Consider the following 25,811-nt stretch of genomic DNA (forward strand, 5'->3'; position numbering starts at 1 on the left):
GGCGGCGCTAAACCGCTGCGCCACGCCACCAGGGCTACCCCTAAAGTTTAACTTTTTAAAAAAATCCAAAGAATACAGAATATGAACAGATCCTTAACGAACAAAAAACCCCTAAAACTACTTTCTTTGTACCTGAAATAGCTGGCCCTTAATATCACTAAGATTTGTACAGTTGTTGTGGAACAGACTAAGGAACTTCAAGTAGCTGCGCAGCCAAATAGTCAGGAACTACCTCTTACTATAAAAGGATATTGCTTCCTATTAGTTGTTCATTTCTGTAACAATTTCTATACACACGTTTTCCTGTTCCTTATTCTGAGTGCTACACTGCCATCACTCAAAAGGGAAAAAAAAAATCTCAGACTAACAGAGGCTAAAGTTAGGGAGAGAAATAAAAATCTTCCTTCAGTCTAGGCTAAATGGGCTGATTACACAAAGAACTCCATACATCCGAAAGCACACAGATGTCTGCACTAGTTCCCAGGGCTCAAACAATACCAGTCATTCAGTAGCTTTCCTTTTACATAAGCTGATGTGAGAGAGTTCAGTCAGCTCTTCTGAACCTTATAACCCAGGATACTGGAACTCTGATAAAGCCTACATTTTTCTTCAGTACTGTTTTCATGTACTTTCTCTGGAAAGCAAACTTCATTTCTCCACAAAAATAAACATGGAAATCATCTCCTTTGTTTGATAAGTGCTGTACTCAAATCTAAAATTATTTCTCCAGTAAAACCATAATCCCTAACATAAATCTAAGATGAACACTGAAGACTGATAGAATATATTTTTAAATGAGTTTAAAATATAATTTTACACTTCATCATGCTAATTACCAAATGTATACCATTTGGCTGCATCCTATTTATTTCCAGTTGTGTAATTTTAAAAATAGACATGACAAAAAAAAATAAAAATAAAAATAAAAATAGACATGACACACATAACTTTCTAAAAATCAAAAAAGGGGCAAATTTACATCCATACATACGTATAAGCAACACTTTATCACAACCATCAAATATAATAAAAAACTATTTCACTGTTTCACCAAAACTTAGGCTTCAGGAAAAATAGTGTTCACTGATCATCCCTTAGAAGCTTAAATAACACTACTTTCTACCTTCAAAGCACACTTTTTATTGTTCTTCCAGTAATATTCTTCATCAGCTGAGTCTCTGATGGTTTCTCACCTTCAATACTGGGAAGTTTCATGAGTAAATTAAAGCCACAGAAACTCTAATGTATTTTTTTAATAAATATGGTAAATTTACTTCCTAAGACACTTATCAGATCTGACACTTAGAAGTAAAGCTAGTTAGTTTAGGGCACGAAATGAGAATGATTCATTTAATCATTAAATGATTAGATCCTGAATAGTCAAGAGTTACCTATAAATTTAGTTCCCTTGAATATATACTATAGTTAAATTATTATCCCTTGTAGAAATGATCTAGCTGCTGCCCTGGAATTGTGGTAATCAAGCTATTTTATCCACCCATCCTCCTTGAGTTCTTGTGGCCCTTCCAATTCCCTATAGGACTCTTCCTCTCTCCACTACATACTATATAATGCAAACAAACATGCTTTTGAAGGAAAAGTGCTCTCGTCCAAGTTTTCTGTCCTTAAATAGATAGTAAATCCTTAAAGATACTCCCCCCTCTCTTCCCAACATAAGTACAAAGAGCAGAGCTCTGAACATACTATTAAAAGATAATTTGGCTAAAATGCCATCATCCCTCTTAAGAGTAAATTTGTCAAAAATAATTTTTTTAAGAAATCTTTCTCTTTTCACAAGGTACTATTCCCTAATGACCACTGAAAGCACCAAAACTCTGTGTATTTTATAAAGCAGTAACCTCACAAACATTTCAACACTCTCCACAACCTACAAACTTTGTTAGCAAAACAGATTCCATTTCTCAAAAATATCCTGGAAGTTCTCAACAACCAAATTTTTCATCAGTACAGTTTACTGCATATCTAATGTCTCTGATCTCCTCCTTGGGACAGTCAACCCCTTTTCCTACAACCAGAGCCACTATATTTTCTGATGCTTTATTAAGAGACCATCTGACTTTAGCAGATACCTCTTAATGTGCCCCTCTAAAAAAATACAGATTTTTTTATGTATTATATAAATTATATATATGTATGTTCCAGAACTTCTCACTCTAAAGTTTTACTACACTGTTGCCCATGTTTTATCTTTCATGGTCAGACAAATCTTTTCATTTTCTTAAAACATGACATCTCCTTTAAATGTTGTCACCAAGTAAGGCCTGATATCAAGACAAAGGAACACACAATAAACTTTTCTTTCATGTTTCCCCACGTTCTATTGCATAATATTAATCCACTCCCTTCTAGGAGTTTTAAAGCATTCCAACATATTTGAAAGTCAAAGAAAACAAAGTGTTACAATGGTTATTTGCAGATTACTTATCTTTAGATTTTAAACAATTATGAGTACCTTATTTCAGGGTAATGTTTAGTTATCTACCATGACAGACTCTGGCATAATGACATATTCAATAAACGAGGATCAAGGAATGGTATATGGCAGAAGAGAAGCACAGTAACAGAAACATGTGATGACACAGTTCACAGTTTCTAGTGGGATTTACCCATAGCTTTAAGTTTCCCTTCACATTAGAAGATAAACCTTTACATCAAATATGTGTTTAACTAACTAGAAAGGAATTAACAACTTAATTTTTATTTTTCATTCAACACTGACATATTAACTAATATCTCAGAGTTTAATAAAAAGATACTAGTATAACAAAATGATTGCATGTACTTCAAAGTTGTAATATCAAAAAAAATTTAAAAAAAAACAAAGTTGTAATATCCATAAGATTTTTTTGATGTTATTTTGAGTATCAAATACTACTCATTAGATCTTCATCCCTTCTTCTCTGCCTTCTAATTATCCTCTCATAATTATTAAATGCAGAAAACAAACTAAGAACTCTTATGTATGGCTATCCCATCAGTGATACTAGAAACACAATTATCATAATATTCACAAAAACATCTTACTTTGAGACCACATGTAATTTCTCACGTTCAAGTCTACCTGACAAAGAAGATCAAAGAATCTAAAATCTGGTTTTTGATCTTTCTTTTCTTTTGGGGATGGTGGGGGTATCTATGCTAGAGGACAAAAACTAGGAAACGGAAATGCAATAGGCTTTGTACATTGCACAAAACTTACCCACTTGAAGGATCTAAGGCAATAGCTCTGGGTTGATCCAACTCTTGCCAAAATAAAACTTTTCGTAAAGATCCATCTAAATTAGAAACTTCAATCCGATTTGTTTCAGAATCTGTCCAGTATAATTTTTCTCCAAGCCAATCACATGCCAGCCCATCAGGGGACAATAATCCAGATACAACAACATTCTGTACACTCTCAGTTTTGTTAAACTCTGTTCGTTTAATGGCTTCTTCGCTGACATCACTCCAGTATATCAAGCCATGACCAAACACAAAGTCCACCGCAGCTGCATCCTCCAAGCCTCCAACTACAATTGTAGCATTCTCTTTGCCATTTGTAGCATCAACCAATCGCAAGTCCCGTCTGTTTGCATAAAGCAACAAAGGGGCCGCTAGAACAAAAAAAGAAAAATATGTAAGTAAAAAGAAAGGAAATGTAATGGTTCCTATAAAGTGAGTTTCAAATCAGCATTAGTGAATAAATACTATCAAAAAATAAGACTAAATAAATCTATAGAAGACTGTCTTAAAGTCTTTTCACAAACAAAATACTATTTTTTGCAGCAGTTAAATACAAAAAGTTGCAAGAGCAAGGAATTAATTCTACTAGGGCAGTCTTTTCTTATTAAAAGAGTCTGTCACATAAAATTAAGAAATTGGGCCATACCAAGAATTTCTAAGAATATGGAGCCAGTGGAACACTTACACTCTACTGGGGGGAATGTAAATGGTACAGCCACTTTGGAAAACAGTTTGACAGTTTCTTAAAAGGTTAAACATACATCCTATCGTATGACCTAGCCATTCCATACCTAGCTATTTAATCAAGAGTAATAAAAACATATGTTAATACAAAGACCTGTACATAAATGTTCATAGTAGCTTATATGCAATAAGGCCAAGCTGGAATTAACACAAATGTCATCAATAAACTAATGAATGACAAACTGCGATATATCCAAAACAAAGTAATGAATTATTTGTACATGTAACATGGAACCTTACATAACATGCGAATCTCAAAATAATCATGCAGAGTAAAAGAAGTCAAACCAAAAAAAAAAAAAGTAAATTGCATGACTCCATTTATATAGAATTTTAGAACATTCAAATTACTGTGACAGAAAGCAGATGAGTGATTGTCTGGAGGTAGACAAAGAGGGTAAAAAAGAACAAGGATTACACAGGGAGAGATTATTAAAGAGGCATGAGGAAACTTATGGGTAATAGATATATTACATCTATGAGGACAGTTCCAGAGAGGTATATATCTCGAAACTTTTTTTATAAAAAGAATAGTTTTAATTATCAGAATGACCTCTGATAAGACCTAATTCGAAACTAAATATAAAGCTAATCCTAAAGAAATAATGTTTAACTTTGAGAAAGCTGAAGCTGTTAGGACTTAAGATGTATAAATTCTATGGTTTGGGGATTTTTAAATATCTATTCCAAGTTCCTGACATTTATTTTCCTAGCATCATTAGCAATGAAAGATCTAGAGCACAATTATCCAAAAGAACTTTCCGTGATAATAGAAATATCATCACTGGGCAATAGAGTATCCTCTGGCCACATGCTAAATAAAGAGTACTTAAAATCTTGCTAGTGTGACTAAGAAATTAAATCTTTAATTTTATTTAACCTTACTTCATTTAACTTAAATAGACAAGCGGTCATATTGGATAGCACAGATCTAAAGGCTGAGATGAAGAACACAAATGAGGGAAGGAAAAATAATAAGAGTTATGCAGTAATCTACCTAATCTTCTCTCACAGTTACTCACTAAAGGTCTACAACTGTCATCCAAAGGCAATACCAAATACCACTTCAAAGTAATCACTACCTCTTTTTTAAGAAATTAATTTCAAAAATTAAGGTGCTTAAAAAAAGTATAAAGAAAAAAAAGTCATGTTTAAGCCAGTTTATGGATTATGGCTGCCAAGAAGAGTTATAAAAGTCCACGATTTTCATCTAGAAGTAACACAAACTTCCCTTCTAACTAAGCTTAAATCCATCTTTCTTAGTTAAAAACAATGGGTGGATAGCTTTTTTTAAAAGTGACTAAGAGCCCTTTCCGCTCATTCTGTATATCTAACACTGCTACTGGCCAATTAATAAATTTCCCTCACAGATTCACTTTTAATTAATTCAATCTTTCCTTCATCACAATGAGTTATTAGTACCCACAGTGTCTACTGCACTATCTTATATTGAGCCAATTATAAAAATCAGGAAAAAGGCCTCTATTAGTTAAGGGCACAATGCTAAGTACTACACAGGGCTAAGCAATAACCTGAGAGCACTTATAATTTAAAATCCAAGAGTGATAACAATCTATTATTTACTGAGCATGGCATGATTCTTGGAAAATTGTTTGTGTACCAAATCTGTATATGGTGTCAGGTATTAGCTAAATCTGTTAAGTATGTTTATGACTTTCAAATCAAACATTAATATTTCTATTGAACGTTTGGCCTACAAAATCCAAACAACCTTTCTGATCGCTTAAGACCTCAAAAGCCTTCTAGGTACAAGAGTGAAGAAAGAGGGTTGAGATGGAGAGACAAGTTAACTTCTTTTAATTTAGCAGTACTATTTATAATTAAGACTTTTAAGGGACTATTCTATTTGTAGGGGTGCCTGGCTGGTTCAGTTAGTAGAGCATGTTACTCTTGATCTCGGTGTTGTGAGTTTAGAGCCCAATGTTGGATGTAGGGGGGGAGAGGGGGAAGGAGAGAGAGAAAGACCGACAGAAAGAACAAACACCAAGTAAACCAACCAACCATTAAAAGGAAATCCCAGAGTTCCCCGTCTTAATCACCCTTCTGATACTTGAATGCTTTCTACAATATTACAACCAATATCTATTCAGCAATATATTAAGTGGAATAGCTGAAAGATATAATTTGATTAGTAATATTATTTTTGTCCATGAAAGAAATACACTGGATCCACACATACTTGCCCCTAGTTGTCATATATATGCCATGCACTACATTACCTTCGATTCCAAAGAGATTACACCTTCTAACTTCCTAATAGCCAAATAACATAATAACTGCCAACATACCCCTTCAGTGGAACCTGCACAGGTGCTCAGGAATCTTCATTTTCCTTTAACTTCCTACCAAACTTTCTTTTCTAAACTTTTTCTGCTTCCCTGAAGACAAATTCCATGCTTTGAATCCTTCCATCTCAGATCATATCCTAAAGTAATCTCAGTGAGACAGGAAGCAAGATAATTGCTTAACATCTTAATTTAAAATTCTCAAAAATCTCTATGTATCCCACCCATCCTCCTATACCTTGTCTTCAGTCTCAAATGATAAATTACTTTCTCCTTTTTATAGTTAAAGCTATACTTTTGATTCAGTCTCCGTAATTCTCTGCAACTTTGCTCTATGGATTCTTCCCTATTTCTTGTATCTGCAATGGCTCCTGCCAGATCCTTCTATCAAAAAACTTTGTTCTAATAACCCTAACCTTACTACCCCCAAGAGTATTTCTCCTAATGCAAAATCTTACAACTGAATGCACTTACAATACAAATCTTACAATTGAATACACTTCATACCACCACCTTAGACTAACTTAGACTCTAACTTTCCACCCCTCACTCAACTAAACCTGTTCTCTCCAAGTCTTCAGAACCAAATCTAATGGCCTTTTCTCAGTCCTTATTCTTGACTTGTATTTGGCATTCAACAACGTTAACCATATCCCTACCTATGTAGAATCCTCTTTTTATACAACAGTTATTCCCGTTTTTCTGGTCATGCCTCATCTGCCTTTTAGTTTCAAATCTTCCTCCCATTTCTCAAATATGGGTATCCTCAAGATTCTTTCTTGTTCCAGAAATACAAGAGTGTCGAAGAGAAAATGTGCAAGTTCACCTGGTCAATAAAGCGACTCTATTCAGGTAATTTTCAAATCATAATCATCTCCAGCCTAACTTTCAGTACTGCACCTATAAATTTTTTTGGCCATCTCTTCAAACCATTAAATTATATTCATCACCTCCCCCACAACCTCGCAAAAAGAAATATGTAGATATCTATATCTATATATCTATATCTATCCATCTATATATATATATCTTCAAGAGTCCATGATACCATTTTCCTAATCTTACTGGTACATGGTGGAACCCTGTTTCACAGCTCCCTTTTCCCCCAGTCAGCCAAATACTGTCTTGATGATTCTTCTTTAGCATGTCCTTAAATCTGCCTCTTTTCCATTCTCGGAACCACTATCCTACTCTAGATCTTCATAATCTTCTCCCTAAACTTCTTTAATCGTAAGTGATCTCAACACTCTTCTGTCTCTTTTCCATTTCTAATACTTCTACTTTATCTAACTCAAAAAGCTTTCTGATTTCCTTTGCCTAAAATAAAAAGTCTGACTACTTCAGGCCACCACCGGGTGGCCTAACTTTTTTACCTAACTTTTATAGCCTCTGCATCATCATACACACTGCTTTTTAACAGGCTGATTGTGAGCACTACATCACCACAGTGTATTCATTTTCCTACCTACTCCATACTTCCCTCTCATTATCCCAACAAGCAAGTTCTTCAAGGCAGATTCAAATCTTATCTATTCCATGAATCTTCCCAATGGCCTCAGCTTTCCTTCTCTGAACTCTTACAGTCTTTACCATTTATTTGATATTAGCATTTTTAAAAATATATTTTCTACTTCAACTAGAATCTCTGCCCCTTGGGAACAGGAGCAGTATCTTATAACTAAGTTTATCCCCAATACCTAGCAAGAGTTCACTATCTGACAGTAATATAAAAATATCTACTAACATCTAAAAGGAATTTTCTTTTTTTTTTTTTTTGAGATTTCATTTATTTGTTCATGAGAGACAGAGAGACAGAGAGAGGAGAGAGAGATGTAGAGACACAGGCAGAGGGAGAAGCAGGCTCCCTGTAGGGAGCCTGATGTGGGACTCGATCCCGAGTCTCCAGGATCAGGCCTTGTGCTGAAGGCAGTGCTAAACCGCTGAGCCACCCAGGCTGCCCTAAAAGTAATTTTCTAGAACCTGATCTAACAATACATTTGTCATAAACCCAAAAGGACTTTACATTAATTACTGGCCAAGTGCTCACAAATGCCTGGTACTTACCTATTGACTTACTCAAAGTTTAGACAAGATCCCTAAGCTTCAGCTAGCTCTCACCTTAAGCAAACAACGCAGAACATCTTCATTCTGAACGTAAGGTGACCACAGGAAAAAAACACCTCCCATGGTCATGTCATCTCCTAACCCCCACCAGCTTATACTACTCCACTCTCCCACAAAGATCCTGTTGGCACTATTTGCTTTAAGAGAAAAGCCTTTTTGTGTTTGATTTTGAGAACCTACATATCTTGTGATCAGTGCATTCTACTTATTACAATAAACTTTTTGAATAAAGTACCTCCCTCCTTAGTAGGGATTTTTTTTTTTTAGATTTTATTTATTTATTCATGAGAGACACAGAGAGAGAGAGAGACAGAGACACAGGCAGAGGGAGAAGCAGGCTCCATGCAGGGAGCCCGATGTGGGACTCCATCCCGGGTCTCCAGGATCACACCCCCTGGCCGCACGGGGGTTGCCCCGTTCGTAGGGATTTTTGACATTTGCATGGTGGTGACATGACCTGGATGAGGAATGGACTTCACCTATGGACTCACACCATCCCTACCTTGATAATAATATTTAAATTCCTCTCCTGTCCGGAGATTCATGTTATCTCTTTCCTTAAGTTCAACTCTTGAACCAGTGCTCCAGTCATCTAGTCTGTTACAACATGGTACTATGATATTTTCCAACAAAGAAATTTTTTCTTTGGCTCTTTGAGAATCACATCCTAACTCTTGAATAGGAACATTCCCAGCTATTCTGTGAGGCTTCTTCTATCTTCCCTTGACTCCTCCACTGGAGATTACAGAGGGAATTTCCTTGGCTCATTACAAGGGAATACAGGCATTTCACTTTACTGTACCTCACAAATACTGCATTTTTTACAAATTAAAGGTCTGTGGTAACCCTGCATCAAGCACGCCATTTGGTGCCATTTTTTCCAACAGTATTTGTCCATTTCACAAATATATTTCACATTATGGTAATTCCCCCAATATTTCTAACATTTTCATGCTTGTTATATTCGTAATAGTAATCTTTGATCAGTGATCTTCAGTGCTATTATAATTGTCTTAGGACACCACAAACTGCACCCATATAAGACAACAAAATCAATACATGTTTTCTATGTTCTGACTGCTCCACCAACTAGACATTCCCCTGTGTCTCTCCCTTACTCAGGCCCCTATTTTCCCTGAGGCACAATACTGAAGTTAGGCCAATGAATAACCCTACAATGGTCTCTAAATGTTCAAGTAAAAAAGTCACATATCTCTCACTTTAAATCAAGAGCTTGAAGTGATTAAGCTTAGTGAGGACGGCATGTCAAAAGCGGAGATAGGCTGAAAGCTAGGCCTCCTGCACCAGTTAGCCAAGTTATGAATGCAAAGAGAAAGATCTTGAAGGAAATTAAAAGTGCTACTCCTGTGAAGACACAAACACTAAGAAAGCACAAGTCTTACTGATGATATGGAAAAAGTTTTAGTGGTCTAGATAGATCAAACCAGCCATTAACATTCCCTTAAGCCAAAGCCTAATTCAGAGCAAGACCTAAACTCTCTTTAATTCTATGAAGGCTGAGAGAGACAAGGAAGCTGCAGAAAAGTTTGAAGCTAAAAGGTTGGTTCATGAGGTATACACAAAGAAGTGCAAGGTAAAGCAGCAAGTACTGATATAAAAGCAGAAGCAAGATCAGAAGATCTAGCTAAGCTAATTAAGGAAAGTGGCTACACTAAACAACACATTTTCAGTGTAAACAAAAATCTTCTATTGGGAAAAGTTGCCATCTAGAATAGCTGGAGAGAAGTCAATTTGGGCTTCACATCATCAAGGGACAGACTGACTTGTTAGGGGCTAATTAATGCAGCTGGTGACTCTAAGATGAAACCAATGGTCATTCGCCATTCTGAAAATCCTAGGGTGCTTAGGAATTATGCTAAATATACCCTGCCTGCTCTGTAAATGGACAGCAAAGCCTGGGTGACAACACATCTGTTTACAACATGGTTTACTGAATATTTTAAGCCCACTGTTGAGACCCATTCTCAGAAAAAACGCCTTTCAAAATATTACTGCTCACGGACAATGCACCTGGTCACCCGAGAGGTCTGATGGAAATGTCCAACAAGATTAATGGTGTTTTCATGCCTGCTAACACAGCATCCATTCTGCAGCCCATGGAGCAAGGAGTAGTTTTAACTTACAAGTCTTACTGTTTAAGTTATATATTTTGGAAGGCTAAAGCTGTCATAGACAGTGATTCTTCTGATGAATCGAAGCAAAGTAAATTGAAAACCTTCTAGAAAAGATTCACCATTCTAGATGCCATTAAGAATATTCATGAATCATGGAAAGAGATCAAAATATCAATATTTACAAGTTTCGATTTCAAACCTTATGGATGACTTTTAGGGGTTCAAGACTTCAGAGAAAATAACTGCAAATGTAATAGAAAAAAACAAGAGAATTAGAAGAGGAACCTAAAGAAGTGACTGAATTGCTGCAATCTCATGATAAAACCTCAACAGCTGAGGAACTGCTTCTCACAGATGAGCAAAGAAAGTGGTTTATTGAGATGGAATCCACTCTAAAGATGCTGTAAAAACTCTTGAAATGACAACAAAAGTTTTAGAATATTACATCAACCTAGTTGATATAGTAGCAGCAGGGTTTGAGAGAAATGCTTTCAATTTTAAAAGAAATTGGGAAACTAAAAAATTCATTTGACCCACTGTGTTGCAATATTCACTTAATTACCATGTCCTGGAAGCAAAGCTGCAGTATCTGCAAGGTACACTTATACTCTTTCTCAGGTCCTTTGAATTCTTATTTCTGATTTAATGATTTAATCACATAACTCTCATCCTGTTGAAAATTCTCCCTCTTCTCCCATTGACTTCATGCTTCACCCTTACAGCACAGATTCAGCTCAGTATCTTCAAAAATGGCAAAACTTAGAGATAATTAAGAACTTCAATGTCCTCCTTACAAAATTTGGAGTCTCCCCAAACTGGCTCAGCTAAAACCTCTGCTTTCCTATCACCCTCTACTCTTCCTTTGTCCTTTTTTACTTCCCTCAACCTTCCTGTCAGCTACCTTGAATCCTTTATCCATCCTCCTTTAATACCCAAATCTCCTCCAACCCTCTATCTACCCACCAGCCCTTTCCCTTCCCACTCCAAGCCCTTAACTCCCTGTAGTCACCTGAGATTTAAAGCTTCTTTTTCCCTACTAGAGACACAAGGAGCTCTCAGGGACCTTATTAAAAATACGAATTGGGGACGCCTGGGTGGCTCAGCAGTTGAGCATCTGCCTTCGGCTGAGGTGTGATCTTGGAGTTCGGGGATCGAGTTCCGCATCAGGCTCCCTGCATGAAGTCTGCTTCTCCCTCTGCCTCCCTCTCTCTCTGTCTCTCGTGAATAAATAAAATCTTTAAAAAAAAAAAAAAAAACGAATTGGAGAGGTACCTGGATGGCTCAGTCAGTTAAGTGTCCAACTCTTGATTTCAGCTCAGGTCGTGATTCCAGGGTCATGAGACTGACCCCTGTAGTGGGCTCCATGCCCAGCATGGAGCTTAAGATTCTCTCTCCCTACTCCTAACTCTGGGAAACGAACAAGGGGTAGTGGAAAGGGAGGTGGGCGGGGGGTTGGGGTGACTGGGTGACGGGCACTGAGGCGGGCACTTGAGCACTGGGTGATATGCTATAAGTTGGCAAACTGAACCCCAATAAAATAAATAAATAATAAATAATAAACTTAAAAAACAAAACAAAAAACGATCCTCTCTCCCTCGCCTTCTGCTCCTCCTCACTGACACTCACATGCATGCACATGCTCTCTTAAAACAAACAAAAAAACCTGGAAGTAGGCTGCATCTTTTATCCATTCAGATGAGCTCTGGAGACACCCAGACGCCCTTGGTCTTGAGTCCCTCACCCAAAATTTAGCACACAGCCCCCATAAAATTACACATCAGGACAAAGAAAATCTTAAAGATATCCACAAATACTGGTGGAGACACTTCAGTCCTCAGACTGACTGAGCAGGTAACTTCAATTTGCTTCATCTACCAGAAACACAATCATGGTAAAAATATAAAGGAGGAATGAATTTTTACATAAACCGCCAGCAGGTTGAAACTTTCAAACTGAAGCTATAGGCTCTCTACTTTTTTGTGTCTGTTTGCATGTTTTTATATCTATTGTTGATTTTAGGTGAAGAGGCAAGCAGGACAGACCAGGACAGGCCTGGAGGCCTAAGGAAGGGGCTTGTCTTTAGCTCAAGAGCTACAGAGAAAGGTACTGAAGATAACTACTTGAAAAAGATTGACCGGTGATATGAAATAGATGTGGAGAAAGAAGCTGGCAAGGCAGTAAAATTAGACAAATCAATTAGGACTTGCAGCACTCCAAGCAAAAGAATGATCGCTTAAAGCAGGGTACAGGGATCCCTGGGTGGCGCAGCGGTTTGGCGCTTGCCTTTGGCCCAGGGCGCGATCCTGGAGACCCGGGATCGAATCCCACGTCAGGCTCCCGGTGCATGGAGCCTGCTTCTCCCTCTGCCTGTGTCTCTGCCTCTCTCTCTCTCTCTGTGACTATCATAAATAAATAATAAAAAAAAAAAATTTAAAAAAAAAAAAAGCAGGGTACACACGGGTGACAGGATGGTCAATGAATTGCTTAGAGAGAGTATATTCTCAGTTCCTCACTGTAGAAATGAGCACAGATACCTAGAGAGGTCAACTGACCTTCCCAAAGTCCTACATTTAGATGGGACAGTGCTGGGGCTAAATCCCTGTTCCCCAGTACTGGAGGTCTATAGAGGGGTAAAGTAGGTCACCAGGTCCTTCACACAGGGCACTTAAAATAAATGTTCTTATCATGATATGGCCAAGCTAATAACCAATATTAATGAAAATGTGAGCAATAGCGTTCAAGTAGCCAATTGATGGACCCCCAATAGGGAGACACACTAACCAAAACTTCTCTAATGCTTAATCTTCATAACAAAAACAAAAAAGCAAACATATTTGCATATAATACTGTGTATTTTTAATAACATGCATGATTCCATTTGGTGTCCATGATTTCCCTGTGAGGGTTTTGGGTCAGGTCCCTACTTTGCTGGTAATTAAGAAAACAAAGACACAAAGCAGTGACCTATCCATGGTCACAAAGCCAGTCAGTGAGGAACCTACATTTCTTACGGGTTACATATTTTCTTACAAAAACCTGCTCATTCTGACACTTACTCATATGCTTTCCCATAACCACAATTCTACTCTGCTACAATGATGCCAAAAAGGCCAATGGAATACAAGACAGTTAAACATAATGACAATGATTGCAGCATGCTTACTGCTTTACATATAGTTTCTCATTTAATTTTTACAACAACCCTGGGAGGTATCATTATACCAATTTTACAGATGAAGAAATCAAGACTCGGAGATGTTAATTACCTAACTCAAGACCATCCAATTATTAAGTTTATGATGCAGTGGGGAAAAAAAAAATTCCAGGTCTGACTCCAAAGATGAACTCCAACCATCAACCCATATTTCCCATGTCTGGGTATGTAAGGCTCTCAGCCACTTCTTGTGTAATCTGTATCATATCAAACCTAAAATAAGTTTAGTGGACAATAGTTTTCAGTGAATCCTTCATAATTATTTTTTTAAAAAACTTTTATTTATGCAGAGTAAGCAAATTGAAGTATAGCTGACACACAATGCCACATTAGTTTCAGATGTACAACACAATTCCAAAGTTTATTCATTATGCTATGCTCAGCATACATGTAGTTACATCTGTCACTAAGAATGCTATTACAATACTGTATGTTTTTAATGTAATGTGTTTTATGTATATAAAATATTTTCCTTCCTCCAGATGGTATTACCAATTATAATTTTAGATTATAAAATCCCTTAAAGGAGTTCTATTCTAACTGGCTTGAAAGTAAATAATTGTTCATATAAATTAAATATTCCTAAGACTTTCAGAAATTAAGGAAATTAAACTACTTTCAAAAGTATTTTTATAGAAACTAAACCAAGTACTTTAAGAATCCAAGGTAACAAACATTTAGGTAAATCTTCTGCAAATGCAACTAGTTCAATATTATTGGTTTAATAAAAACAGCTATGTTTTCTGAGTTATCAACATGAAATTAAGATAAGCATACATTTTTATTAGCCTGGCTATGTTCTTCCTAAACTTTCACAGGTTTACTGACAGAATAAACTAGCATCATATCTACATTTGCATTTAGCCAAGTTGAATCACTGTTCTGACAAATATTATTTCAGTAGTAACTATGTTTTGTAATAAGTCAACTTGAAGATAGTTTCCAAAATCTTTTAGTTACTTAAAACCTAAGAACTGGGATCCCTGGGTGGCGCAGCGGTTTGGCGCCTGCCTTTGGCCCAGGGCGCGATCCTGGAGACCCGGGATCGAATCCCACGTCGGGCTCCCGGTGCATGGAGCCTGCTTCTCCCTCTGCCTGTGTCTCTGCCTGTGTCTCTGCCTCTCTCTCTCTCTCTCTCTCTCTGTGACTATCATAAATAAATAAAAAAATTAAAAAAAAAAAAAAACCTAAGAACTGAGGTGCCTGGAATGCCTGGGTGGTTCTGTGATTGAGCATCCACCTTTGGCTCAGGTCTTGATCCCAGGGTTCTGGGGTCAAGTCCTGCATCAGGCTCCCGGCATGGAGCCTGCTTCTCCCTCTACCTGTGTCTGTGTCTCTGGCTCTCTCTCTCTCTCTCTCTCTCTCCTGAATGAATAAAATAAAATCTTAAAAATAAAGAAAGAACTAGGGTGCCTAGGTGGCTCAATCAGTTAAGTCTGCCTTCAACTCAGGTCATGATCCTAGTGTCCTGAAATTGAGGCCCATGTCAGGCTCCTTTGCTCAGAGGGGAGCCTGCTCTTCCTCTCCTTCTCCCTCTGTCCCTCCCCTCCACTCTTACATGCGCTCTCTCAAATAAATAAATAAAATCTAAAAAAAAAAAAAAAAACCTAAGAACTATGATGACTTAATTCACGGATATTTATTAAATACCGAAGTCATTTCTTTTTTTTTTTTTTTAAAGATTTATTTATGAGAGAGAGAGAGAGAGAGGCAGAGACACAGGCAGAGGAAGAAGCAGGCTCCATGCCGGGAGCCCAACGCAGGACTTGATCCCGGGACTCCAGGATCATGCCCTGGGCCAAAGGCAGGCGCCAAACCACTAAGCCACCCAGGGATCCCCCGCTGAAGTCATTTCTAATTAAGACAGAAAATAAATAAGCAGTTCAAGTTTAAACAGTTTTTTCCTCTTACTTTTATAGTATCAAGCAGCTATAGATACTTGAGTTTATTTATAGGCATATTCATTTTTGCCATATTGATAAGTGTATGGCTATAAAAAGTTGTAGGATGTGTATTCATAGCTCTGCCAGTCTACAGCAAAATGATCGTGCGTGACAGTTCAGTTATGTGACTCTGTTTTCTCTGTAAAATAGCAGTAATTTATAAATCAAAATCTTATATTTAAATGAGACCCTACTAGGAGAAATAGTGACAGAAAAGAACAACTTTGTATAGGGGTATGCAGGATGTGTTTTTATTAAGGAAAAGGAAAATAGTCTCAAAGTAAAATGACTACTTGTTCCAGAATAGAAAGAGCAAAATGAAGGACAAAACCTGAATGGATATTAAATGTTGTAAAAAGTTTATGGAAAAGAAATGTTTTTGTGTGGTCAAAGCTGGGTAAGATCTGATATATTTATTTGTAAGAGTCTCAAAAAGTGCTTTAGTATCAAATACAGTTACACAAAACTAAAATTTGATCTTACATTAAAATGACAAAATTTTCTTGAGTCTTTGGTCTGCTCTTCATAAAGAGGTTATAAGGGGCATCTGTGCGACACAGAATTGACTAAGTGTCCACCTCTTGGTTTCCACTCAGGTCATAATCTCAGAGTTGTGAGACAGAGCCCAGCATTGGGCTCTGCATGGAGTCTGCTGGAGATTCTCTCCCTCTCTCTAAAAAAATAAATAATGGGATCCCTGGGTGGCGCAGCGGTTTGGCGCCTGCCTTTGGCCCAGGGCGCGATCCTGGAGACCCGGGATCGAATCCCATGTCGGGCTCCCGGTGCATGGAGACTGCTTCTCCCTCTGCCTGTGTCTCTGCCTCTCTCTCTCTGTAACTGTCATAAATAAATAAAAAATTAAAAAAATAAATAAATAAATAAATAAATAAATCTCAAATAAATAAATAAAGGTAATAAATGGTTTTTCTTTGCCTTCTGAGTAATCTCCCTAGAAGGCAAAAATTCTGTATCCTATGAATTTCCTGAGCTTGATGCTGACTTAATCCTATCTTGATTATTAAAACAAAGTTCTCACTTTTGAAAGAGCTATGGTTCATCATGTTCCTTTCTATGTTCACTTTAAATAAAATTTTTGACACTTTGGTAAAATAGGTAGCCAAGTATTTCTTCTCACTGACCCATGGTCCTATTTAATCCAATGTTCCATCTCCAAATCTCCTGACAACTTCTGACATACTGCTTTTTCCAAATCAAATCCTAAATGATATTATTTTGCCTCATGACTATCTTTGAAATTTTCCAAAGGGTCCCTGGGAATTAATTAATAAAGAATTTCTTCTTTCACCTTGTAAAAAGAGGTATTAAAAATATTTAGGGGGGTGCCTGGGAGGCTTAGTCAGTTAAATGGTTGCCTTCGGCTCTGGTCATGATCCCAGGGTCCTGGGATTGAGCCATGTGTCAGGCTCTCTGCTCAGTAGGGAGTCTGCTTCTCCCTCTCTGTCTCCCCCCACTTGTGCTCTCTATCTCTAATAAGTTATCAAAATCTTTTTTAAAAAACATAATAATTAGGTTCATATGATCAATGTTATGATTTGCATGGGAAGCACCGTTCAAATTCAGAAGTGATCCTTCCCTCCAGGTTAAATCCACATGAGTAAAATGTTATCATCATTTCCGAAGTTATATAAAGTCTAGAAATTTATCAATACTCTCATTGTCCATAATACGTTTTTATTTATCAGGAGTCCTGGTGCTGCTTTGCCTAATATTAAACAATATTGTATCATCAATAATTTCAATTATATATTTTTTATGTTAACTTGGGTCATATACAATAAATCTGAATACACTATATTCTATTAGGCCAATGTTTCTCAAACAGAATTCACATCACTTAAGGAATTTTATTATACAAATGTTTAGGACTTATTCCAAACTTACTAAAAATTTTTACTTAATAATCTTGATGTATTCTTTTTGTCGTTGTTTTTGGCTCCCTTCCCATGCCACCCTACCACCACCCCTTCCTAATCTTCATATATTCTTGATGTGCTCTAACTATATACATGATATGACTCAAGATTATTATATATTTTGTTTTTGTTCTCTGCAAAGATCATATCCACTTATACACATAAATTAAATGTAATATCGACTCTTCTTTAAAATAAGGTTAATTATTATACTTACAGATATTTTGTCTAAAATTTTTTAGATTGACCTGACTTTGGTTTGCATGCCACAAAACCACCAAATTTCCTCATCACTTGCATGTTTTATAACAAATTCTCATCAAATCTTTCACTTTTAAAATTATCAGTAGTTGGACACCTGCCTGGCTCAGTCGATAGAGCATGTGACTCTTGATCTCTGGGTCATGAGTTTGAGCCTTACAGTGGGCAGAGAGATTACTTAATTTAAAAATTAATTAGTTAATTAAAATTGTCAGGAGTAAGTTAATCACCACCATTTTAAGTCCTTTGTTTCCCTGAAAGTGCTTGCAAATCAGCTATAGTTAAAGTGCTCATCTTCAACAAAAAAAAAGGAGTAATGAGAAAGGACTGTATCAGATACAGTCTGATACCTCCAATAGCATCACTTAAATAACTTTGAGACTAGACAGCGGACTAAGTCAGGATTTTCAAAAAGCTAGTGGAAAAACAGATAGATTCATAATGCCACTAACCCAAGATCTACCAGAACAAGAAATAGCAGGACAGAATAAACTAATGAAGGATGATTACAAGTTTTAAGGTATTGCCTATACTTTATAATGTCCCATTTTCTAGACACAAAGAACTCCCTTATCTATAACTCATTAATGATTTAAGCAGACTATGCTTTTGTAAAATAAATAAATAAACATTTTTATTGTTTAGAAATAAAGAAATAAAACTTTTTTCTTACTCCTGCATAATTCAAAAACTTTTACTGTGTATTCTTATTTTCACAACAATATAGTTATCTGCACAGCTTCAATAAGAGTGTGTCCCTCTAGCTGGAAACACTGGTTATGCAACCAAGGTTTTGATTGGAATGCCATATTTGAAAGCAGTGCTCATTTAATCAAAGATGACCAGAAAGTTTTAAGGAACAATAGATGGCTTCCTACAGTGCTCACAGTTCTCTTAGGAAAACTAGACTGGTACCTGGCCTGGAGGTCCCAGTCTTAAGGTGAAGTAAGCAAGATCACTTCCAGGAAGGCCCAGGAACCCTAGGATATGTTTGGGAACCTCAAGAATTCACCAGAATCTATAGGTACAAGTAAACCTGATTCTGAATTCTTGACTTGGCTTGCTTGGCTTCAAGAGGTTTTAAAAGTGCCCCTCCAGGGGCACATGGGAGGCGCAGTCTGTTAAGCATCCAACTTTTTCTTGGTTTTAGCTCAGGTCATGATCTCAGGGTTATGAGACTGAGCCCCTCGTAGGCTCCTTGCTCAGCGCACAGTCTGGGTTTCTCTCAAGGAGGGAGGGGCATGCTCTCTCTCAAATAAATAAATAAATCTTTAAAAAAAAAAAAAAGGTAAATTCCAAACTAAACTCCTAGAACTACACAAAAATAAAAAGCTTTTGCACAACAAAGGAAACCAAAACAAAAAGGCAACCTACTGAATGGGAGAAGGTATCTGCAAATCATATTATCTGATAAGGGATTAATATCCAAAATACGTAACAAACTTACACAATTCAATACCAAAAAAAAAAAAAAATCGGATTAAAAAATAAGTAGGGGACCTGAAGAGACATTTTTCCAAAGAAGACACAGGGATGACCAAGAGACACACAAAACAATGCTCAACATCATTAATCATCAAAGAAATGCAAATCAAAACCACAATATCACCTCGCACCAGGCAAAATGACTAGTATTAAAAAGACACAGAACAGGGATCCCTGGGTGGCGCAGCGGTTTGGCGCCTGCCTTTGGCCCAGGGCGCGGTCCTGGAGACCCAGGATCGAATCCCACGTCGGGCTCCCGGTGCATGGAGCCTGCTTCTCCCTCTGCCTGTGTCTCCCTCTCTCTCTCTCTGTGACTATCATAAATAAATAAAAATTTAAAAAAAAAAAGAGTTTCTTAAAAAGACACAGAACAACAAGTGTTGGTGAGGATGTGGAAAAGAGGGAACATCATGTACTATTTGTGGGAATGTAAATTGGTACAACCACTGTGGAAAACAGCATGGAGGTTCCTCAAAAAATTAAAACTAGAAATACCATATGATCCAGTGAATTCCACTCCTGAGTATTTACCCAAAGAAAACTAAAACACTGATTCAAAAAGATATATGCTCCCTTTTGTTTGTTGCAGCATAATTTACAATAGCCAAAATATGGAAGCAACCCAAGTATCCATCAATAGATGAATGGATGAACATGTGGTGCACACGCATGCACACAACACACATACACACACAATGGACTATTACTCTACCACAAAAAAGAATCAAATCTTGCTATCTGTGACAACATAGATGGACCTAGAGGGTATCATGCTAAATGAAATAAGTCAGAAAGCAGCACATACCATATGATTTCACTTATATGTGGAATCAAAAAACAAAACAAGTAAAACCAGACTATTAAATACAAAGAACAAGATGGTGGTTGCCAAAGGGGGGGGGGGGGGCAAAAAATGAAGAGGATTAAGAAGTGCAAACTCCCACTCATAAAATAAGTCACAGAGGTGATAAGTACAGCACAAGGAATATAGCCAATAATATTGTAGCAGCACTGTACAATGACAGAGCCTAACTATATTTACCGTGATAAGCACTGAGTAAGTACAGAATTGTCAAATCATTATAGCGTGCACCTGAAACTAATAACATTGCATGTCAATTACACTTCAATAATAATTTTTTCTTCAAGTCCAATCCAAGATTTTTTTTTTTAAGATTTTATTTATTTGTTCATGAGAGACACACAGAGAGAGAAAGGCAGAGACACAGGCAGAGGGAGAAGTAGGCTCCATGCAGGAAGCCCGACATGGGACTTGATCCCGGGTCTCCAGGATCACACCCTGGGCCAAAGGCAGCGCCAAACCGCTGAGCCACCTGGGCTGCCCCTAATCCAAGATTCCTTATAAAAACATTCAGCAAGGCAAACCCACAAGGCCTATACCTATATAAATAATCAGGTCAAATCTAATGAGATTAACTTCACAATGACTCTTACTCTACTGTTCTGGACTGAATGTTTGTGTCCTCCAAAATTCTTACATTGAAACTCTACTCCCACTACGTGAAGGTATTAGGAGGTGAGGCCTTTGAGGAGTAATCAGCCCTCCTTAAGTGAAGTTATAAGGGTAGGAAAAAAGGTGGGGAGGCATGAGGGTGGTGTCCTCATGAGTGGGATTAATACGCTTTTAAAAACTGAGAGCTTCTTTCCTCTCTTGCCATCTACTCTGTGAGGATAGAGAGATCAGAAGTCTGCAATCCTGAGATGATCCTCACCATGCTGGCACCTTGATCTTGGACTTCCAGCCTCCAAAACTGTGAGAAATAAATTTGTTTATACGCCACCCAGTCTATATATTATTTTTGTTATAGCAAAAAGCAATAAGCCTCAACTGACTAAAACCTACCCCTAATAGTGAAAAACCTTGTCTTAAACAGGGAGACAGACCAAGTGCTCATGACTGTTTATTAGTTATCCACTGATCTGGTTTGACCAAACTTTCGTCAGGCTTTTCTCCTTTCCCACAAGCCCCTAAACTTTGGCTTGCCCTAAATTTAAGCAAGTAGATGGAGAACTTCCTCCCTTAACAGCTCATTCCAAGCATCAGCTGACCACAGTGGGAAAACAAATCCAGTTAAGCTATCCTGATCATGTAATCTGCTTATCCCCACCCTCTTGACTCAACCCATACAAAGTTCCTGCTGGCTTAGTTGGTCTTCTCTGTAAAAGTTTTTTTGAGTCTGATTTTGAGACACTTGCAGATCTTTCAATCAGAGCATTCTCCCTATTTTAATAATCATTTCAAATAGTTTCTCTTTACCTAAATCTAGACTTGTTTTTATTTCAGTATTATGACAAATCACCTATTTGCAAACTCCAAATTACACTGATATTTATTTTCCTCTATTAAAAACGACTCGTATCTTTTCCAAAACTGTAGTCCCATGTAAACTTAGTTACACACAGAAAGCACTGCATGTGAAATTACTGTCCAGAGTGCCAGCAACCTAGCCTTAAGTTAGTCATTCACTTTTCCACTTTATAAAATGAAGAATTTGGCCAGGTAACTTTTAATCCCTTCTATTTTATTAATGTAATATGAATTTGGTAAAAAAAAAAAAAAAAGTTTCACTGTGGGCTCTATGTAAGTCAATGCACAGAAACGAGGTGCTGGTGAAGAGTGCTTCTCCAGCAGAAAAACAAGAACTATAACTTCAAAAAGAGATTTCAGAAACAATTTTTCAAGATAAAGATCCCAATGATCAAACCCATGCTCATAAGAAAGAACTTCATCAATGGAATATTATTCAACCATAAAAAGGAAGTATTGATATGTGCTATGAACACTGAAAACATATATGCTAAGTGAAAGCCATACACAAAAGATCACATACTGTATGATTCCATTTATATGACATGTTTAGAGTAGGCAAATCCATACAGACAGAAAAGTAGATTAGTCATTACCAAAGGCTGAGGGAAAGGAAATGAAAAGTGACTGCTAAGGGGTATGGGGTTTCTCTTTGGGGTGATGAAAATGTTCTGGAATTAGACAATGGTGATAGCTGCACAACCCTGTGAATATACTAAAAACCACTGAACTGAACACTTTAAAATGGAAAACCTTATGGTATGTGAATTACATCTTTTTTTAAAGATTTTATTTCTTTATTTGACAGAGCACACATAAGCAGGAGCAGTGGCAGGCAGAGAGAGAGAGAGAGAGAGAGAGAGAGAGAGAGAGAAACAGGATCCCCGCTGAGCAGGGAACCTGATATGGGACTGGATCCAAGGGCCCTTGGATCATGACCTGAGCTGAAGGCAGATAGATGCTTAACAGACTGAGGCACCCAGGTGCCCCAAATTATATCTTTAAAAAAAAAAAAAAATGGGTTAAAAAAAAGTACTTGAGCACGATTACCAATGCAAGAGTTACATACTAAAACCAGAAAACATATTACAACATCCACATTTCAAATTCAGTCTCAGATATAAACACAGATTTATTTCTCATTAGTTTTCTCTATCTAATCTGTTCTTAAAAAAAACTACAGAAATTACAAATTTATACCACGTCTAATAAAAAATTTGAGTCAAAACACAAAATGAAGCCCACACAGATTGTATAAATGTCTTAAAAATTCATCTTTTTATATTGCTTTAAATGTAAAATTTAGAATACTTAATACATGAAAAGCTCTGGTACATGGTGGTATATGAAGGGGAAAAAATCTATTCTTTAAACACTTTTATTTCTAACAAAGAGCTGTTGTCTTCACTGGCATAAATCAAGAAACTTAACAAATAAAGACCATATAACGTGTAGCTAAGAGTTCATGTTAATGAAATTCAGACGTAGCTTTCTCAGACTTGCAAAATTCACAATCTTTAAATAGGATACATGGATATACTTAAATTACACCTCCCAATAAAGCTGGCCAATAATGAGAAAGACTCCTATACCTATATCCTGTACTTGATGTGATTTTGGTGTAGGAATGATAAAGTGATGACTGATCAAGGCCTGGCCAAACATACATAATTTGATAAAGGTACAGTTTTCTAATATCTGAATGACTATTTTCTTGAAAAATATGATTACTGAAAATCATTTTTATTTTTACTGAGAAGGTAATAACTTTAGGCATAATGTTAATTTATATCTTAATAAATTTTTTTGCCTAAAAATATGATTTCACTTTGCATCCTCAATCTCCTAGCCCTTCCAAGCAAGGTATCACAGAAACAAAAATTAGCTTAGCGGATCACAGCATTGAAGTACCAGTAATTTTCACCAAATAGAGCCAAGCCAGGCACATTTTAATATTATTTCACTTCTGAATGTCACTACCACAAATAACACAAGTTTGAGAAACAAAGCATGTGCTAATAATATCAAGAAACACTATTTTCCTTGTATTTATGATGAATTACATTTTAAATTAGTAATTTCAAGGGCACATATCCCATTCTTAGGTTTTCTGGTCTAAATTCAAAGTCATTCACATGGAGCAGTGTTCGTTAAGGTGAGGCTCATTTTACAGAACATACATAAAAACTCATACAAAGTTAAACATGCAATGCAGGAACTCAGTAGCATTCACTCATGCTACAGGGAGAAGTCTATCCATTGAATAATTTTATAATTTCCTTTTTTAAAAAGATTTTATTTTAGAGAGGGTGGGCACATGTGAGAGAGAGAGAGAGAGAGAGAGAGAGAGAGAATATGCAAGCTAGCACATGCTCAGGCTTGAGCAGAGAGGGAAAGGGAGAGAAGCGGACTCCCTGATGAGCAGAAAGCCTGACACCAGGACACAGGGCTCAATCCCACAAGTACAAGCGAAGGCAGATGCTTAACCAACTAAGCCACCCAGATGCCCCTCAAATGAATAGTTTTAACTGCTGTAATGAAATAATAAAAAATTTTCTCAATTAAACAATGTTTTGATAAAATTATTTTGCCCACACTTAACTCTTAAATATCACAATCAACTGCACTATTTATCCTCTAGTTTAATTAGTATACTCGCTTAAAACAGTGACAAAGCTGCAATCCTTTAGAATGTAAAATAAATTTAATACAATGGCCATTTTAGTTATATAAAATAAAAAATATCAGAAGTGGGGTGGCCTAGTGGCTCAGAGGATAGAGCATGCAACTCTTAATCTTGGGTTCATGAGTTTGAGCCTCACACTAGGGCTAAAGATCACTTAAAAAAAATTAAAACTTAAAAAAAAAAAGAAAACATCAGAAGTAAAAGTATTTCATGGAGCTTTGGTTGCAGAAGAGTCAAAGTTCAAAAACCACTGGCCTCAAACTATGGACTCCCTAAAACAGAGCCTGACACTTAAATGTTTTACGAGTCTTTCCTGAACATTAATACTTCTTTTAATTTAGCCATCTTAATATTAGAAACCATTTATTTAAAGTCTACTACTGTCTCTGCACTATACTCTCCCACTGCAATTATCCCATCAGTTCTCACAGAAATCTTGTAAGGTATTATCCCTATATAACAAAAGAGGACACTAAAGCTATGTAACTTGTCCAAGGGTACATAAAATAGTAGAAGATCTGAACTTGGTTTATCAACAAAGTCGTACCTTCCTGCTGTAGTGCCCCCACTTTATAACCTTCTCTGAATATAAACTTGCAATGAAATTTCCATTATGAAACTGAATTTTTTCAAGAATATTTACCAATGACCTAAACAGGTTACTGTGTTGTTTTTCCGGTATGTTCAAATTATAAACTTACATAAAATATTTTCTATTTATATGGAAAATCTTCCACACAATCTTCTTTGATATTCAAAAAAAGATAGTTCTGATAGCCAAAGCATGTATAATTGTATGGAAAGAATACTTCAGTTCAGCAAATGGAAAAACGTCCAATTAAAGCAAAACAAAAAAGTCTCTGAAAAACCAAACTATGGGAAATCACTGTTAGGCTTCATGATAACAAGGAGCTGAAATTTTACTCACAGAAAGTTTACTCATAACCAATGAAATTATTCCCCAGCCAGATAAGGAAACCTAAAGCCAAATAAGTAGGAAGGAAAGTATCAAATTCAACTATACAAAATTACCAAATCTCAATCACACTAATCAACCTAATGCTCAAAGGGTCATCCAGTCCAGCTCTCTCCAAGTGTGTTGCTTGGATCAAAGGTTCAGTAGAATGTTAAAAGGATTTATGGAAAAAATATTAAAGTTTGGGAAATAGTGGGTTAAACAAAATTAAAATTGGTCTTTTCTACATTCTCTCAGAGCCCTTAACATATTAATATGAATTATGCATCACCTAAAGAAGGATTCATTATCTTCATGAAAATAAGATGTACAGAGTTTTTAAGTGACTTATCCAGGTCACAACACAGCTAGCTAATGACAAAGTTAGAATCAGAACCTAATTCTCCTGATTCCCACTCCAAAATTCTTTCTACCTCCTCGAAAACTTGTTA

General features: G+C 36.7%; 1 protein-coding gene across 1 annotated transcript in view; it reads right to left on the reverse strand.

Moving 5' to 3' along the window:
* LRP6 (LDL receptor related protein 6) overlaps positions 1 to 25,811 on the reverse strand; it is a 166,111-nt gene that overhangs the window by 136,727 nt on the left and 3,573 nt on the right. The window contains exon 2 of the mRNA XM_055336765.1: positions 3,221 to 3,614. Within this exon, the coding sequence (XP_055192740.1) occupies positions 3,221 to 3,614 (394 nt within the window). The remainder of the gene's footprint in view (positions 1 to 3,220; positions 3,615 to 25,811) is intronic.

Source organism: Nyctereutes procyonoides, unplaced genomic scaffold (assembly GCF_905146905.1).
Source record: "Nyctereutes procyonoides isolate TBG_1078 unplaced genomic scaffold, NYPRO_anot_genome, whole genome shotgun sequence".
Lineage (NCBI taxonomy): Eukaryota > Metazoa > Chordata > Mammalia > Carnivora > Canidae > Nyctereutes > Nyctereutes procyonoides.